The sequence below is a fragment of the Xenopus laevis genome, chromosome 1L, assembly GCF_017654675.1.
Source record: "Xenopus laevis strain J_2021 chromosome 1L, Xenopus_laevis_v10.1, whole genome shotgun sequence".
Lineage (NCBI taxonomy): Eukaryota > Metazoa > Chordata > Amphibia > Anura > Pipidae > Xenopus > Xenopus laevis.
In genome coordinates, this window is record NC_054371.1 from 60,137,279 (window position 1) to 60,155,720 (window position 18,442).

The following is an 18,442-nucleotide window of genomic DNA, read 5'->3' on the forward strand; positions in this document are numbered from 1 at the left end:
TGCTGTAAGTTTTAACAGTTTTCAGATTTATATAGTTTTTGTTTGGCTGTCAAAACATTTAATTATATCATGCTCAAAGGTGTAAAGCTGTCAAATAAATCTGAGGCTTAGCATAAACATTTGGTTAGCTGTAGTGCTACCACCATGCTGCAGAGAGTGGGCCATGTCTGTTTTTTCCAGCCTCTCCTGAGTCAGGATGGATCAGCAAGTTTCCATGGCCAGTTTTTTTTTTTCTTCAATTCTGTACCCCTGCCATATCCAGCAAGATCTGCATGTAATTATATTTTTTATAGTTCATAGGTTCACTTAATGTGATTTAACCAGTTGCTTTTCATGCAACTGTTATTATTTTAGAACACCAACGGTTTCTGTTTTGACTATATCCAACTATTACTTCTAGAAGTAATACACATTTAAAGTGAGGATTTGCACTACAAACGAATTACGCCTTTTTTTCATTGAAAGAAAATTCATATATTTTTTTCCCTACATTCAACCGTTAACAACCAGCACATGAATTCTTTCCAGATGGACTCTGTAGTTATTATAGGATTTTAGGGAATTAGTTGTTCCCATTCTCCCTCTGTTTTCAACAAACATTTATTCAGCCTGAGCTCAAAGACATCGTAGGGATTGGACAGAGAACATTAACCCAATTTTGCATGGAATGATAAGGCTAGTGCTGCTGAGGACTGTTTCTCCACATGTGTAGAAATGCAGACAGAGAAAAAGCCAATGCAAGATGATCCACTTCTTCTATACACGCAGGCAAGGCATCAACTTGTCAACACACTGGGGCTCATTTAGCAACACTGGGCAAATTTGCCCATGGGCTGTTACCTATAGCAACCAATCAGTGATTAGCTTTATAAAGCCAGCTGCAAGAAGAACTATGAATGCAGCAATCTGATTGGTTGCTATAGTTAACAGCCCATGATCAAATTTGCCCAGTGTTGATAAATGAGCCCCATTGAGTGGACGAGTGAAGGTAATGATTTCTGGTGCAGGCAGCGCAGCAGATGAGGAGCATTGAGGCAGTGAATTCTCTGTCTGTGTTTCTCTGCAGGCCGAGATCCATGGAGTGTGGCCCTAGCCAAATGGCTCTACAGATGAACGTTTTTAGCTGCACTCTTCTGCGTTTCGTGCGTTTCGAGCGCAGGAGTAGACACACTGAATTCTTTTCAACGGGGCTGTACTCGCACAGTTGCATGTAAGCACCGAACGCAGGAAAAATGTAACATGCATCCCAACCTGTGTTCGGCGCTTACGTGCATCTGTGTGAGTACAGCCCCATTGAAAAGAATTCAGTGCGCCCAGCTAAAAACGTAAGAGCCCTAAGGCATAACTCCCAACATTTGCAAAATAGAAAGAGAGACAAAAAGATTTGCCACGTGGAGTGTGGTGACATTTTTTGGACCACACCCATTTTTGTGACCCCCTAATTACCATGTTCATTTTACAGAATTTGGCAGGTTATCAAAGTTTGAACACATTTCTGTTGTTTTTATGTGATATTACAGTTTTTCTAATAAAGGTGAATTGCCCTTTAAGCTGGCCATAGATGTAAAGATTTTTAAAAGATCTTTTTGTTGTCGTTAGAACAAGCTTATCTTGAAACGATTATTTAAATGTACAATTTGTCCATCAACTAAAAAGACCATTTCAAGTGATATTGCCAGGAAAACTGAGGGTAGCTGCCTGCTTGGCCCTGCCAACAATTGGACAATAGATAGATTTCACTGTGACCGATGAAAATTTTGTAACCTGGCCGATCAATTTTCTGACAGATGTCGGACAAAAAATCGTTAGATGCGCCATCATCCGATTCCCAATCACCTCGTGATAATTTGACGGATTGGTTGGATTGCACTAAAATCGGTCGTTCATCAAAGAAAAATATTTGCGTCTATGGGGGCTTAAGTTCTCCCAAGCGACTTTAAATTGTTACAAAAGTATCTAAGTATCTATTATGGGCTCTCTGCCAAAAGCTAATTAAGTTAGAAGTATCTTTTTCTGGCTGTTAGCTGCAGGAGATCAAAGAGAAAGTCGGGACATTTCAGTAACAAACCTGGGACTGCAGGTTGAACTGTCAAAATTGGGACTATCTGCTAAAAATGGGACAGTTGGGAGGTATGCTAAAGTGTCACAAAATAATCCTTCTCTCCTTCCACACAGACTCTGCATAGTTCAGTGGAAGATAAATATGTAGGAATACGTTATCCTATCCAAAACCAATCCCAAAGTGCCATGTCAGCAGTGGACAATTGTTGACAATTAATACATGTAAATAAGACTAAGTAAGATTACAGTGGGTTTCAATCCTTTTACCACATGAATAGCCAGCTATTAGCCCCAAGTAGTAGTCGCAGGGAAAGGAAGCTTGTTCAGATACAGACAAGCATACTTTAGCATATTTCTAGGGTTAAAGCATACTGGGAGCTGTTGTTCAACAACATCAGGGTTGTTCACCTAAAACAATTCCAAATTATGGAAAGGCCATCACCCATAGACTTCATTTTATCCAAATAATCCAAAATGTAAAAAACAGGTCCCGAGTATTGTGCTGTACTGAACAATTATATCCTGCCCTATGTTTGATAAAAGTGTAGTAAAAAGTGCTAAAATAACACACATTATCTCCATATGTATGAAAACAATCAGGTGACGACGTGCTAGTAAAAGCCTCTGTATTGGTGAATTATTATGGGACTATAATTACATTTTTGGTCAGCTTCTATAGAGAACTAGCGGGCCCAATGGGACTGTTTTATGACGGGTTTATCTCCCCTTTAAAAGTTTTTTTTATTATTATTCTGCTTTTGTTACCTTAGTCTCATGTTATATTCTTAATTTTCCACTTTCCAACTTGGATATATATCAGTCCAACAGAAGAGATCTGCACTCTCAGGTCTTATAAAATCTTAGATTTGTTTATTGATAAAAAGGACCAACGTTTCGGCCTAAATCTAAGATTTTATAAGACCTGAGAGAGTGGATCTCTTCTGTTGGACTGTGAACTGTGATACAAATATATGATGCTGCACCCAGACAAGCTAAACTTAATTTTCGAGAGTGCTGGCTTTTCTATGCAATATATATATATATATATATATATATATATATATATATATATATATATATATATATATATATATATATGTATATGTATATGTATATGTATATATATATATATATATATATATATATAAATTTTTTTTCAAATTTTTTTTAAATTTATATATATTTTTTATTCATATTTATTTTTTATTTATTTTTGTTCAACATTCATTCTTTGAATTTCCAATGTGCTTACACACTTGAATGCTGTCTTGCTTTGGGAAATGGGTTAAAGTAGAGGTATCAAGAAGGCTTGAGAAGTGGGTGTTACAAGGTTACGTTCACACAGCAAATGGGATAATATATTAAATGAGACCCCCCTCCAGTAGAGTTTGAGAACCCCTGGGTTAAAGGTACATGCTGTGCCAGCTCACTGCTGCTGGTGAATATTTATAGAAAGAATGGGAGAACACTGGGGGTTAAAGGTTTGAGTTTTTACTGCAGATAGAAAAATAACAGACAAGGAAAACCATTGTTCTTGTCTGTTAGCAAATGTTATTATTTTCAAAATGAAAGTATTTTATATAGCTTTTAATAAGGTTTTTGCCTGCTACATTATTATAAAATGCGGAAATTGAAGCAATGCGGGTTTGGTGTAACAGCTGTATACTGTGTGATTTAGCATATCTCAAGTGTTTTAGTCCCTGTGCTTAGTAGATCTCATTAAGGAGCCAGATATCACTTGAAGACAGTTTGTCAAGGCTAATATGAGGCCCATGGGATTGTAATGACAATTTGAGAGCAGCTTCATGCGACAGCCTATTCATAGTCCGATTTGATTCTTAACAATTGGACTTCAGACTCTAATTTATTTTCCAATAAATCTGCTGCATTGCATAATATTGTATTTCTGTTGGATGTTTGAGTGGATTTTGTTTTTTTACAAATTTTTCTCCAAGCACACATTGTGCATAATTGATGCTGCGAGGAAGCTTTGGGAGCACTAACCATTGATTGTTTTTGTTCAGTTTCAGAGTAGTACGGGGGAAGAAATGTTGTTAGAGCCCCATTGCAATACACATATTTAATGAGTCTTAATGAGGCAATTCCTTTGTGCAGGCAAAGGGTACAATTCAAGAAGCAGATCATTTTCACATCCAGAACAGTAAAGCTGAAGGTTATTATCCCTGGCAAGTCCCTCCCTCAGAATGATACTGTCCCACATGTACCTATTGTTTGAGGTCAGCATTTTTCTTTATACTTAATATTCCTGCCAACAGAAGGGTCTGCTTGCTGCATGATAATATTAGTTTTGTGATGTGTAGCTTATCATAGGGGAGATTGAAACATTTCCTAATGGATTCTTCTAGTTCTAAAATGTTACATTTCTGTAAAAAAATGAATAGTAGGTGATTTATGATAGTTTTCTTTCCTCTAAGTTATTTTGTAATCAGACCTTCTGTGAAAATATAAGAATTCCTCCTGGGTATAATTTACTGTTACATCCCATTTCACATTAAAAATGTAGCTTATTAGTTTAACAGAGCAGGAATAACAAAATATTGCTTCCCTTCTGCTCACATATTCCTTTGATAAATGGTGGGGCCTGGGAGTGGCAGTAATGAGTGCCAATTAACTACATTTTGATGTATAAAACCTTTTAACGTGTGTATTGTGCCCTTCTTCTTCCTGTTTCTCTAACACTCTATATTTATTTACTGGAATCTTTGTTACCTCATCTCTCCTTTTTACAAAAATCAGAAACCCTAATTTGCATATCTAAATGAATGAAAACAGTGGAAAAGGTAACCGGTGTGTGTGCGGTAAAAAACTTTTGGACTTCCTTGTTTGTGTGTCAAAAGTCGCGTGCATTTTTTGTTTTTGTTTGGCCGGGCACTTGGATTCAACCAAATCCTGCTGAAAAAGGCTGAATCCTGGATTTGGTGCATCCGTGGTATATACTGTATATACATACAAATATGAAGGACAAAGCATAAAAAGACAGGAATGCATACATTGTGTAATGAAGGTGGGCAGAGGTGGAATTTCTTTTTGTTATATCGAAATTCTTTACCTTGTGTTCTCTTTCTGCCTGGCCTGTCCAGAGCCCGGTGTAAAAAGCTGTAGTGTATAGTAATATAAGATGTGGAACCATTATATTGCTTGGATTTACAGTATCCATATAAATATCTGGAGGAATCACGGGGTGGAAAAAATATCACAGAAGGTTAATGCTTAGAATTGGAATTTTCCTGTGCGTTCTGCTGCATATATATAATATATATATATAATATGCCTACTGCTGGCATTTTAAAGAAGGTGCCATGCAACTGAATTATTATAAGATGCAGTGCTGGATTTACATAGCTGGCGTCCCTAGGCCCGCTGCAGCTCATTTCCTCCATCCCCTCCCTTTGATTTGTGCACAAATGCAAATTTTTATCATTGGGTCCAGAATACTAGTTGCTTCAGAACCAATGAGGATGCAGCTGGGCAACATGCTGCCTTAAAATCCTGCCTCCCTAGGCTTGGGCCTTTGCAGCCTTTCCACAAATCCAGTCCTGATAAGATGTATCACTATGATAGAGTGGGAATGATATGAAGATCGCATAGAAAATTCCCTGAAATGTGTGCCCTTGCCCAAAAGCAGAGGTCTTTCCGAAGACCTCCACTATTGGTATGACCATGACTGGCCTAAAGACCCAGTAACTGCCCCTAAGGGCATTAGAAATACGCTCCTGTTCATTCGGTAAGTTGTGCGTAAGGAAGTAAAGAATGCATAAAATTTGTTGCTGGAGATGATTGGCCCATCCAGATGAGTTGATGTAGGTAAAGGAAATGTTTAATTTCCTACAGTTTTGACTTTCTCTCAGTTTGTACTCCTATATACCCCTAGACCCCTATGAAGGATGGTGCTTTGGATGACTGGTATTGGTGATCCCAGTGGAATTGAACCCTGGGCTGGTGCATTTTTCAGTGAACAGGAACTCCAACCAATGCTCTAATGTCCTAATATGCACTGGGGGCTGCCTAACAAATGCCCCCCCAATCACTTTTCAGAGAACAGGAGCGCCGACCTGGGGTCACTGACCTGGGGTCTAAGGTTAACACTACTATGCAGTGGGGGAGGTGCCTAACAAATTGCCCCCTCCCCCCCAGTATTAACACTTGGCATGTCCATTAAGCCCTATTTAGAAAACCAATTAGACAGACCATGACATCTACTAAATGGGGATCTCCCCTGCATATATTAAGTCAGATACAACATTTCAGAAGCATCAAGCATGCTCCCAAAACATTGTATCTCACTAAAAATATTCAGGGAAGACCCCTGCTTAACAAAAGTTGTGTGTGTCTCTCTAATTGGTTTTATAAGTATTTGGTGGGGAGACGATTCCCCCAGATGGAGCACAGGCTGTGTTATATTAGGAGTGTGGATATGTGACCGCATCTCTCTCTGTGTACTTTAAGACATACTTACCCTATAGCAGGTAAAGGCCTTTTAAATATTCCAAAAACCATAAAATGTAATTTTATGGTGAAGTACCCCTTTAACCCTGCTTTATATGTATAGTGGGATAGCAGCTGGCATGCAGGTTATTTGGTAAGTTATCAGTCAGGGTCAGTAGATAACAATTTAGTCCTTACAGCAGCAGACGACCACTGTCTGTCCCTACAGCCCCATACATTCTCCTAAAGCAAGGTTCTTAAAAAAGGTTAATATTTGGGTGCGCAACAATGCTAAAAGTTTTCAAGGTGCACCTTATTAATAGAATAATCCCCATTGTGTATGTTCCTCCAGGTCATTTGTTACTTGTCGCATGCGTTTTGCTGCAGCGCATCGGATCATGCCGAAAACGTCCGTGTAGTCCTCCTACCCTTAGTGTGATAGTTTTTGTTTCAAACATCCTCATTTCCTCACAATGCATGAAACAAGAAACACATAAAAACAAACCATTTTTACATGTAACTGCTGTAGGCATGATTTTATAGCCTGCCAGAACACTCGAGATATCTAGCATTTGTATCTTAAGCAATTAAAACTTTATTCATTTTTAATGGGATTAAATGCAAAATGTTATAGGTTTAATTTTGTGAGTGTATTTATGGCAGCAGCTAGATTTTTTTTTAGTTTATTCCCCAAACTTGCACTGTGCCAATATTTCTGTGTATTTTAACTTTGATTCACAGGAGGCCCTTTTATCAAACGTCAATTTTTTTTTTTTTTTTTTAACTCAAATAAATTCGAATTTACTGGAAATTCAACTGGGAGGTTATTTAACTAGAAATTTGAATATCTTAAACTCGAACAAATATTAACGATTATAAAACTCAAATCAAATTCGACTAAAGGGTAATAACATCTTCAAATTGGTCCTCTCCCATTGATTTATACATGAACTCCGCAGGTTTACGGTGGCAAATAGTCAAATTTGAATTAATCTAAGGGTATAGGTTTGATAAATCTCAAAATTTAATTTCAAATTGAGTTAGGATGGATAATTTACAATTCGAATTTGAGTGTTTTGACCAATAAAAATGAGAAAATCCGAATTTCCTATTCGACCCTTAATAAATCTGTCCCTATGTATAATTTTACAGCAATATGTTATTAATCATGTTAATAGAGTTGTTCCAGGCCTAGGATTATCTAAATGTATTTATTTATTTCCTTGACACATCAGGCTTTGTTCATTCACTTTGGGATGTTATTGGATAGGGATGTGCTAATGCAATTTAGCTTTCAAATGGTTTTCACTTAAGTAGCTTTCCAAAGTGACAAACATTATGTTAAGCCCAAGATATGTTTGATTGAAAGTTCTAATTAAGTGAATCTCAGAAAATTAGCTGAAATTAGCTGTCACAAAGTCACATTTAAATGAGTGATGAGATGGTGTGGTAGTAAACATTTAAATGATATAAATTGCTGTTTAAGTGTATGGTTTAATGTTTGTCATACATTAATGTGACATGAGACTGCAGTGACAATCAAGTCGCTGGCTGTAATTTGAACATATTTAGGGCTTTTGTGTCGAGTGGCGCACACAAATTAAGGCAATTGCACTTTTTATGTGACAATTCTGTTTTTGCTTTTTATTTTTTTTACCCAGCTAATGAATCAAATCAATCATTTCACTACAAGACGACTGACTATGATACCTATAGTCTGTTTCATTTTTTGTTGACTTTAATATCCTAGTCAAAAGCTCAGCATTTAGTTATAATACAGGGTATATATGGAAATCATAAGGACCTTTTAATGAAAACACTTGTGCATCCTGTTTTTTAGTCCATAGTATAAGTTAATGCATGAATTATATAATACCTTATGTTATATAGATTGTGTTACCGTAAGTATTGTTTTCTGTACATTTATACTAGACTCATAACTCCCTCTCTGTACTTACACTTGCATTGTTAATGAAAATAGAAGTCATGCTCTTGTCTGTACAAGTTTAAAAATTGATGTTGCTGTGTGCATTCCAAGGGGGAAATTTACTAAAGGGCGAAAATTCGCCAGCATGACGTCGTTTCGGAACTTCAACGATTTACTAACGGGCACTGGTGTAATTTCGCTAGCGAAGGAGATAGACTCTAGCAGTACTTCGCACCCTAACGACAGACGAAGTTGTACTCTGGCGAACGACTGTAACTATGCTAATTCACTAAGATTGAGATTTGACTGAATGTTACCTCTTGTGCCAGACTTGCCTTCGCCAGCTCAGGTGAAATGCAATAGAGTAGATAGGGATTGCTTAAAAAAATTGTTGAAAAATTTTCTAAGTCCCAAAAAACGCTGGCATCTTTTACTTTTTACAGGTTGATAGGCTGCAAAAGATCGTAATTTTTTTTCGGGTAACCGGCTTCCCCCCTACATTTCCTAACATATGGCACATAAACTATACAGTGGGCTCATGTGTAGGGCAATATAACAACTCTATTTTATTTTATTAAGGTTTCCCTGGACTTGTGTAATGTAATGTATTTGCTGCAACATATACGTCCATTCAACTTTAACTTCGCCGTATGCAAATTAGGCAATGCTAGCGCAACTTCTCTTTGTTTGCCGCAGTAACGCTAGCGCAACTTTGCCAGCGTTCGGCGCCCTGGACGTAACTTCGGATTTGAGTGAATAAGCGTTGTCCTGGCGAATATACGCCTGGCGAAGTGTTGCGATGCTAGCGCAATTTCGAAGGTAAGTAAATTTTAGGGATGCACCGAATCCAGGATTCGGTTCAGGATTCGGCCAGGATTCGGCCGAATCCTTCTGCCTGGCCGAACCGAATCCGAATCCTAATTTGCATATGCAAATTAGGGACGGGGAGGGAAATGACTTTTTGTCATAAAACAAGGAAGTAAAAAATGTTTTCCCCTTCCCACCCCTAATTTGCAAAAGGAAATTAGGGTTTGGATTCGGTTCAGTATTCGGCCGAATCTTTCACAAAGGATTCGGGGGTTCGACCGAATCCAAAATAGTGGATTCGGTGCATCCCTAGTAAATTTTCCCCCAAATCTAAAGCCACTTCATTGGGACAACACAGTGGTGTAACTTTTTTATTTAAATACAAACCTTGGCAAACCATACTGAGAATGGAACCATATGGAACATACCCAGCAGATGTTTTTTTACTTCAATATCTAGCAGACCTATATTTAAATACTTGGTGTTTGTATGTGTATTCACACCTCCGTATAATGGTTTATTGATAAGTAACCTCCCTTTTAAATTGTAAGCTCTTTTGGACAGGGCCCTCTTCACTTCTTGTATTGGGTACTAGTTGCTTTGTATGTAAGTCTGTATAAACCCATTTATTGTACAGAGCTGCAGACTATGTTGGTGCTTTATAATAATCTGCATGTGGGTGTGGATGAAGAAGTGTTTGGGAGGGCAGCAGTCAGAAGTCTAGTTGATACACCATAAGGGGTGAATGAGGGAGATGCTCTGTTCTATACTCTTGGGATCAGCATTGGGGTGGCACTGAGTTCTTTCTACAGTATTAATGGTACATTTATGATATAACAGCACCTGGAAATCAGTAATGTTCATTTCTGTAAAATATTCTGATTCTCTGTGTAGTGGAACTGGTATGGGCATTGTTATCCAAAATGTTCAGGACCTGGAGTTTTCCATATAAGGGATCTTAACATAATTTGGATCTCCATTTAAATCTACTAGAAAAGCATGTAGACATTAAATTCACCCAATGGGCTGGTTTTGATTCCAAAAATGATTCGTTATATCTTATAGAAAAAAAGGAAATAATTTTTCAAAATTTAAATTATTTGGATAAAATGGGGTCTATGGTCGATGGCCTTTCCATAATTCAGATATTTCTGGATAACAGCTTTCCGGATAACAGATCCCATACCTGCGGTTTAAAATAAGCCACTGAAGATGAAATAACCAAGATCTAAACAATAGTGAGTCTGCACCTTATCTATAAACCATTTCAGTTTTCCTTTTATGATCCTCTTTCTTTATTATGTACTTATACATAATACAGTAGTATTTCGCTTTAATCATTGATTCCGGGTTTGAACTGGATACTTGTGGAACAAGTTAGGCCTATCAGTCTAAGGACTTCCCTACCTATGAGGGATTAAATCCGTATTAGATTGTGTGTTAAGTCAAACATCAAAACAGATGGGGAAACAAAAAGATAGAGAGACCTTGAGGGGGGCGTGGTGCAAATTTTCACCCACGAGTATGCTGCACAAAATTAAGTTCTGAAAATAGAGGGCACTTTATGCATTATTCTTTGTAGGGAACCACAAGGTGGAGGAAGTAGAAAGGCAATATTGAATGTCCAGTAAAATCAGGCAACATAACTGCACGGATTGCCCCTTTAAGCAGTAAAGAGGAACTGCTACTTAAACCTCAGAAACCTCCAAAGTCATACAAAATTGAAGTAGGTAGGGCTAAAAATGTTTATCTATATTGATCTTCTGTGATTCTGCAGCAGGCAGGTAATCCGTAATTGTTAACCCAATATGTTAACAACAAGGTGAATATGTCCAATGAACTGAAGCAGGGTTTGTTTTATATATCTGTATCATTGTTCTTAAGCAAAGAGTGACTGACACATTTTAGATTTCTGTAGGCTTGAGTCTAAAAAAACTCATGTTTTTTATATTTTGAGATAATCTGAAATATATTTTCCAAAGAAAAATAATGGCAATATGCATTTGTTTGTTTCTAAACTTAAATTTTGTTTTTTCACAGGCCTTGGAAAGTGAATTTGTTTCTTGCCAGCTCCACCAATGGATTGATCTTATTTTTGGCTACAAACAGCAAGGACCAGAAGCAGTAAGAGCTTTAAATATGTTCTACTACCTGACATATGAAGGGACTATCAATCTCAGTTCAATTACTGATCCTATTTTGCGAGAGGTATGTGCGTTTATTATCTTGTCTAGATTTTAAATGGTCACTAAAACTTATCAAAATTATTTAAGATACTTTAAAATCAAAGGGGAACTCTGGCTTCCAAACCAAAATTTGATAGAGGCCCACATAACACATAAACCCCTAATGAATCCATCACAGTTACCTGTTTCTTCAAAAAGTATGAATAAATGCCATTTTCTATGCTGAAATTCAGCTGTTTAACATTCTCTTTCTGCATCATTTGAAATCCTGGCAGAGAAGGAGGGATTAAAAAGCACTGTTGTTACAAATTGTAACAACTTCTCCACAGTTTACAGACAGCATGCAGGAACTACATAACCCACAATGCATTGCACTATGATGTTCTGTTCCTTATTGAAATCATGATGCAGGCTGAGGACAGATGGCTGCTGATACAAAGTAACAGTAGTCAGCCAGCTCAGCAAAGTAGTCAGACAGAGCAGCGGGCTAGGCTTAGAGAACTGTTCCATACCATTAAAAATGAAAAGTCTGCATATTTTTTCATTGATGTGTATTTCAAAGTTGCTTGAAATTATGTTTACTTTTCAAAAAGCTTAAGTTATGTTTGTGTTTAACATTGTTACATACTGTAAAGCGCTTCATCTCATTAGAATCTTTCATTCTACCTCATTTTGTTTTGCACGTTTAGGTTGCTATTTATCAAACTGTGTAAAAAAACGTGCAAAATACATTTTGTATTTATGAAGGAGTGTATTTTTCGTACACTACTTCAGACAGCAAGTACATTCTGGCAACAACAGCATAAAAAAACGGTGATGGCAAATGTTGTTTTTATCAGTGTTCTCGATTGGTCACTGCACCAGAATTTTACACAATTGCCTTAAATCGACATGATAAATGTACTTTTGTTGTTTTTTTTTTTGTTTTTTTTCAAACATGCCATACACAGCATGATAAATAAGCCCATTAAACTCACCTTTATTGTTACCTTTAATATTAAGAAGTTATAATAGAGTGTCTATGTATCTTAATGATGTCGCAATCAAAATACAGGGGACCAGAAAAAAATGGTGTAAAATCTGGAAAAATATTAAACCAGGAAAGTGTAATATGCATAAAATATAGGTGGGACTACAAGAAAATGTAAAATTGAGGCATCACTGTGTCATTTTAAAATGCTGCTATTTTATATTTACAATCTACCATTTCATATGCTCAAGTAGAAAATATATGTATACTTTTTACTTTTAGTTAAAGTTATTGAACCTATCTTAACACCACTTTTTTTCATGTATACACAGGTAATGTTATCCTGTTTGGCCACTATTCTACCTAGTTGATTGTGAATCAACTTGGCTAATGATTTTATTGGCGCTGTGTGTAATCACTGGATGAACAGCTCTTCTGTCTTATCCATTAGTTTTAGTTATTACCAAACTAGAGAAATTGTGCCTGTATTTACCAATATCGCAATGTCTATTTATAATCAAAGTGACAAGTGACAGGCCTTATAGGCGTGCCCATGCATTTTAAAGGTGAACTCTGTTGCTCCTGTAGAAAAGAACTAAACTCAATTTTGGTGCAATGTGACCAATTCAATGAATACATGACCGAGAAATATTTTGAGCATTTCTGCTCAATTATTACTATAAATAGTAAGAGCAATGTATTGCAGAGCACACAATAAGTATTTCCAGATGCTGCACATGGTCTTATATTAACTTTCTTTAAGAAAAAACACTTCTTGCACCCCTGCCGATGTAGGAATATAACTGTCAACAGAATATTGGAAAGGTTGATACTTGCACCCAAATGGTTATAATTCATTGTTGTCTATAGAATATTGCTTATTGCAGAGCAAGTGAAATATTATAAACTCAATATCAGACAGTGATGATAGAATGTGCTTTGTACAGAACTGCTTTTTGGAACTCTTGCAGCATGATTAGAATTGTGACATGTAGGAAGGCAAATCTCAACTGTCAAAGGAACATGCTCAGTAGTTGCCCTATAGCTTTGCTTGACTTTGCATTCCAGTAGCATATCTGATACCTAAGCAAAAGCATTTAGTTCTTCTTTACTAAACAAGAAGTTTAAAAAAGTATCAGCCTAAATAGCATAGTTAACATTCGCTTGGTACTTGAAATAAAATAGGCTACATGACATCAAACTACATGACATTTAGCTGTGAGTATTATTCTCAATTGAGTACAACATGTACATTGTTTTTGTACATGCACTGGGTTATTGCAAAATATGGAATGAAATATGGAATGAAAATAAATATGGAAAGAATATGTACTGGGTTATTCCACAATATGTAATGAAAATAAATATGTTAAGTTTTACCTGTTACCCAATTCACTTACAGGCATGGAAGTGTCATTAAACAAGTTTTTAGGTAGAGGTCCCCTTTGTTACCATTTTTATTATTACAAAAATGGCTGGTGGATTTGTTCTTTTGATTTAAGAAGCAGGTGCACTTCATGTTTTTGGAAAATATATTCATGGTAATATGGAGACCAGCAACATCCTGAAACCTGGAAAATATTCTTGTATTGCTTTTGTAAGACCTTATGTTGAAGATGAGTTACACAGTCATATTCCATATCCGTAAAGCATAGATTGTGATCATATGGAAAATTAGCATTGTTTAGGAGCAGATTTAACAAAGGTCGAATAGAAAATTCGAATTTTCGAGTGTCAAAATTCACATTTTCAAATTTTAATCCCTCTATTCGAATGTAAATTTGAATGTGACACTTATCACACCTCGAACATGGAAACTGTCCTAATTAGAATATCTGACACCTAAAACCTGCCGAGTTCATGTACAAGTCAGTGCCAGAGGTCCGTTGAGCCATTTGGAGACGTTAATAGCCTTCCTGACATTCAATTTTTTTTTTCGGGGAGAAAAACTCGATTTGTAGAAATCAAATACAATTTAAATTTTAGGGTTGAAACCATTCGATTGAATATTAGACATTCTAATTTTCCCTTAAATAACCTCCCATTCGAATCGTGAGTATATTCGAATTAAAAAAATTCACATGAATTCGGAATTCGACCTTTGATAAATGGGCCTCTTAGTGTCACCATCAAACTTTATACCAATATAAAATTGTTTTAGCGTTGTCATTAATTAACATATTATTCATATGGGATCTCTCTAACAGTTCAGGAGCTCTTGACTATGGCTACTTCCTTTTTTTTGTTGATCATCACTGCTCTGTCTTTATTTTACTCTACATTTCATTGAGTTTAAAAGCTGTAATTAATTGGCATCTCTTTAATAATATGTATTTAAAATGCCGGTATTTCTGATTTCTTTTGATGTTCAGTTAGTGTTTTTGCTCAATAGCCAAAGCAGTAAGTGTTGCAAACAAGCACTTCAACCCCATTGATGCAGATACAGTTTGAAATTATCCATGAACTCATTGCCTCTGAATGTTATTGAGTGACATTTGTTTCTGTTGCTCATGTCTCTCTTGACTGGCTGGTTTGTCTCAGATTGGCATTTGGGATTATATTTCATCAGACCAACAGATGTAAGAGTCATGAACAAAGCTGGGCTACGTCTTTTTGTTTAACTGTATCCTATCTGGGCAAGACATTGTCTTATGGTTTTTCCTTTTCACAGCTTTTCATGTTAGCTTCCATTGCATAGTGGGTTAAAATGCATGGAATGTTTAGCTGTATCTGACAGGCTTCTAGAAGGCCTGATGGGGAAAAAAGCTTTCAATTCTTTTTTTTTTTTAGACAATACTTTCCTGTTTTATCTCCAAGGCAGCACTGGAATTAGATTTGATAGCATCATTCCAAAGTCTGTTCCTCAAAAGCGATTATATGTTACATTTGTATTTACAGTATCTAAGGGGCATACTACAGGTATTATTTATTCATATATGGCTATGCCAAAGAATTTATAAGTTGCACCAAGGCTCAAGCAGCAAAATTGGGAGATACTGCATAGGCTCTGCTGATGACAAAATAGAGGAGGGTGAAGACAAGGGCAAACATTGTGTTTAGAGAGAGAAAGTGGGTAACTATCAAAAGTTTAGGAAATGGAGGCTGAGGAACTAAATGGATATTTATGAGCTGAAAGGAGTGAAAGGGCATAGCTAGCAAAAGAGCAGAAGCGAAAATAGATTCCTATGTGTCCAGGGGCAAAATTATCCACTATCTCCCCCCCCCAGCCCAATGAGGGTTGGGTCCAGGCAGTCACACCCCCTGCCCCCCCCCCACCGGTAGTTATGCCAGGGGTTAAGGATATCAAAAGTTCTTGGAATCTGATGAGATGGCTACTGAAACAAGCGTAATGAAAATCAAGTTTGAGCAATTTGGTTGTGTAATTCATTTACACAATCTTGATCTTAATCTGCAATTGATGTCATCATCATAATTTGCAGATTATTCTTCAATTTTATTAATGCCAGCATTTTACAGAGAACATTTAGGGGGTTATTTGGTCAATTTGATTTCTTTTATACCCCGAAGCTGCAAACGGTCAGAATCGGAATATCCTCCATCGCAAACCTGTTGAGGTCATGTATAAATCAATGGGAGATGTCCCTTTTACAATTTGAAGATATAGTGATCTGCGCTGGGTTTCTGCTTTCAGGGTTTTCGGGCAATAACCCCAAAAAAATCAATCGATTCGGGCATCAACAAAAAGGAGCACTCACGATCCACTTTTCTCACCTGCTGTGCTGCTAGATGTGTATCTGCCTTCTGAAAATGTGGTCCATCACATAAAAAAACTCTTAAAGGAGAACTAAACCCCCACGGTGATAAGTCCCCGCTGGCCCCCCTCCCTACCTCCTCCCTGCTAAGTGTTACCCCAGAATTGTGTCCCCTGTAGGATTACTGACCTACATGCAGAGTGAGCGCAGCGGAGCTCACAGACGGCATCTTCGGCACTTCGGCAATCCTCGTAAAGTAAGCGGCATATCACCGCATACGCAGTTGAAGCAGTTTTCCGTTCGTTACAACTGCGCATGTGCTGGAAGATGGCGCCCGTGAGCTCAGCTGCGCTCACTCTGCATTTGCGGTCACTAATCCTACAAGGGACACAATTCTAGGCTAACACTTAGTAGGTGGGAGGCAGGCGTAGGGGGGCAGCGAAGGGGGGCCAGTGGGGACTTATAACCATGGGGGCTTTAGTTCTCCTAAGTGAAGCGCACATCCAGACTACACTTGATGCATTTCGTGGCTATCCCCACTTCCTCAAAAGCATTTGAGGAAGCAGATCAATGTGAAGATAACCAGATAGCAGCTATCTGGCACAAGATAGCAGCTCCCTGGTAGATCTAAGAACATCACTCAAAATTAAAAATCCAGGTCCCACTGCGACACATTCAGTTACATTTAATAGGGGAAACAATAGCCTGTCGGAAAGCAGTTTCATAGTATAGCAATGGCTCTTGTAAGCACATGACCAGGCAAAATGACCTGAGATAGCTGCCTACACACCAATATTACAACTAAATATAAATATATTGTTGGTTCAGGAATAAAATGTTATTTAGTAGAGTGGATTATTTGCAGTGTAAACACTATAATTTAGAAATAAAAATTACACCATAAAAATCATGACAGAATCCCTTTGTTATGGAGATCCTTATTGCTGAAATGTCCCTTATCTGAAAAAGTTCAGGTCCTCAGTATTCCAGATAATAGAACCTGTAATCATTGTTCAAGATGCAGCATTGCAAAATGTGTGACCTTTGCTTCTGCTATATGTATATAATTAGCCGTGGCGTAGTTGTAGAGGAAGCAGACCCCACAGTTGCAGGGGGCCCGGGGAACAGTGGGTTCCAGACTGCAGGGTCTGTTTCTTCAGTTATGTGGAACACCCCTCCACCCTGGGAAGTTGGAGGGGGTTTGGGAAGTACAGTGCACCAGGCCCCATGAAGATATTTTTTCCTAGGGGGCACGGTGCTCTGTAGTTACCGCTGATAATGAGATATTTAAGGGTGGCCAAAAAATTCTAAATTGACAATTATAGCAAGAGCTTAATCTATTGAGAAGCAGAAGGAATGCTGCTGAGTTTGTTGCTGGCAAATTACCTGACCAAAAGCACCTCCACTAAATGCAAAGAACTAGAGTTAAGGAACAACTGGAAATTAACATCTTGAATATCTTAACTTTAGCGGTACTTAAGAGACTTAATAGCCGTAAGGTTTTTATACCTACGTCACATTGCAAAATATAGACACTTTTCTGTGTATATACATTGTTTTCTTGGAATGCTCATTTGCAAAATGAGTTCTTCTCTAGCATGTATGGGTAATGATGGTAATAAAAACTCTCTGCATGGGGTTTTGCACTTTCCCATTATAATCTTTCTGCTTTTTCTCCATTCTAAGCTTAAGTTCTATCAGACACATTCTCAAAAAATCTATTTCAAGTCTGCAAAAGGAAAGGAGTAACAACCATCTGTTTTTACCTTAACTGCATCCATATGTGTTACGTACCATATTCCACAAGCCCCTTCCTTATGTTCTTCCTACCCTTATAGCTCTGCTAGGATAAGTGCATTATTCTTTAAACACATACATTTTCTTTAATGTTCATTATAGATTTAATGATTTTAATGTTAAGGCTTTGAAATCACATTTTCTATAAAAATATATGTTCCTTATTGAGCTCTTCCAGTTGATTAAAACAAGAAGTCTGCCAAAGAGTATCCCATTTCAAGCGTCACCTTATCTGCAGCTCAAATCACATTCTTGCTTTGTTTTTTTCCAGCAAAATGGTGGTAACAAACTAGTGAGAAGTGGTACATGTATGGGATCTAGGATCTGGAATGCCTTTGACAAAGGGCTTTCCTGGTTAGCAAACATTAAAGAGACCCAGTCGGATTGTTTTCTTACCAGTATGGAATCGTGTAGTTTAGTTACCATCAAGTGCTACTGTTTTATTATTACAGAGAAAAAGGAAATCATTAAATAAGACTTGTTTGCTTAATATGGACCCTGAGGGATGGCCTTCCTGTAATTCAGAGATTTCGGC

General features: G+C 37.3%; 1 protein-coding gene across 2 annotated transcripts in view; it reads left to right on the forward strand.

The window, feature by feature from the left end:
• The window catches only part of LOC108699406 (lipopolysaccharide-responsive and beige-like anchor protein), a 392,949-nt gene that overhangs the window by 327,262 nt on the left and 47,245 nt on the right, over window positions 1–18,442 (forward strand). For both annotated transcript variants that reach the window (XM_041589518.1, XM_018231478.2), the window contains exon 47: window positions 11,282–11,449. In XM_041589518.1, coding sequence (XP_041445452.1) covers window positions 11,282–11,449 — 168 coding nt within the window. The remainder of the gene's footprint in view (window positions 1–11,281; window positions 11,450–18,442) is intronic.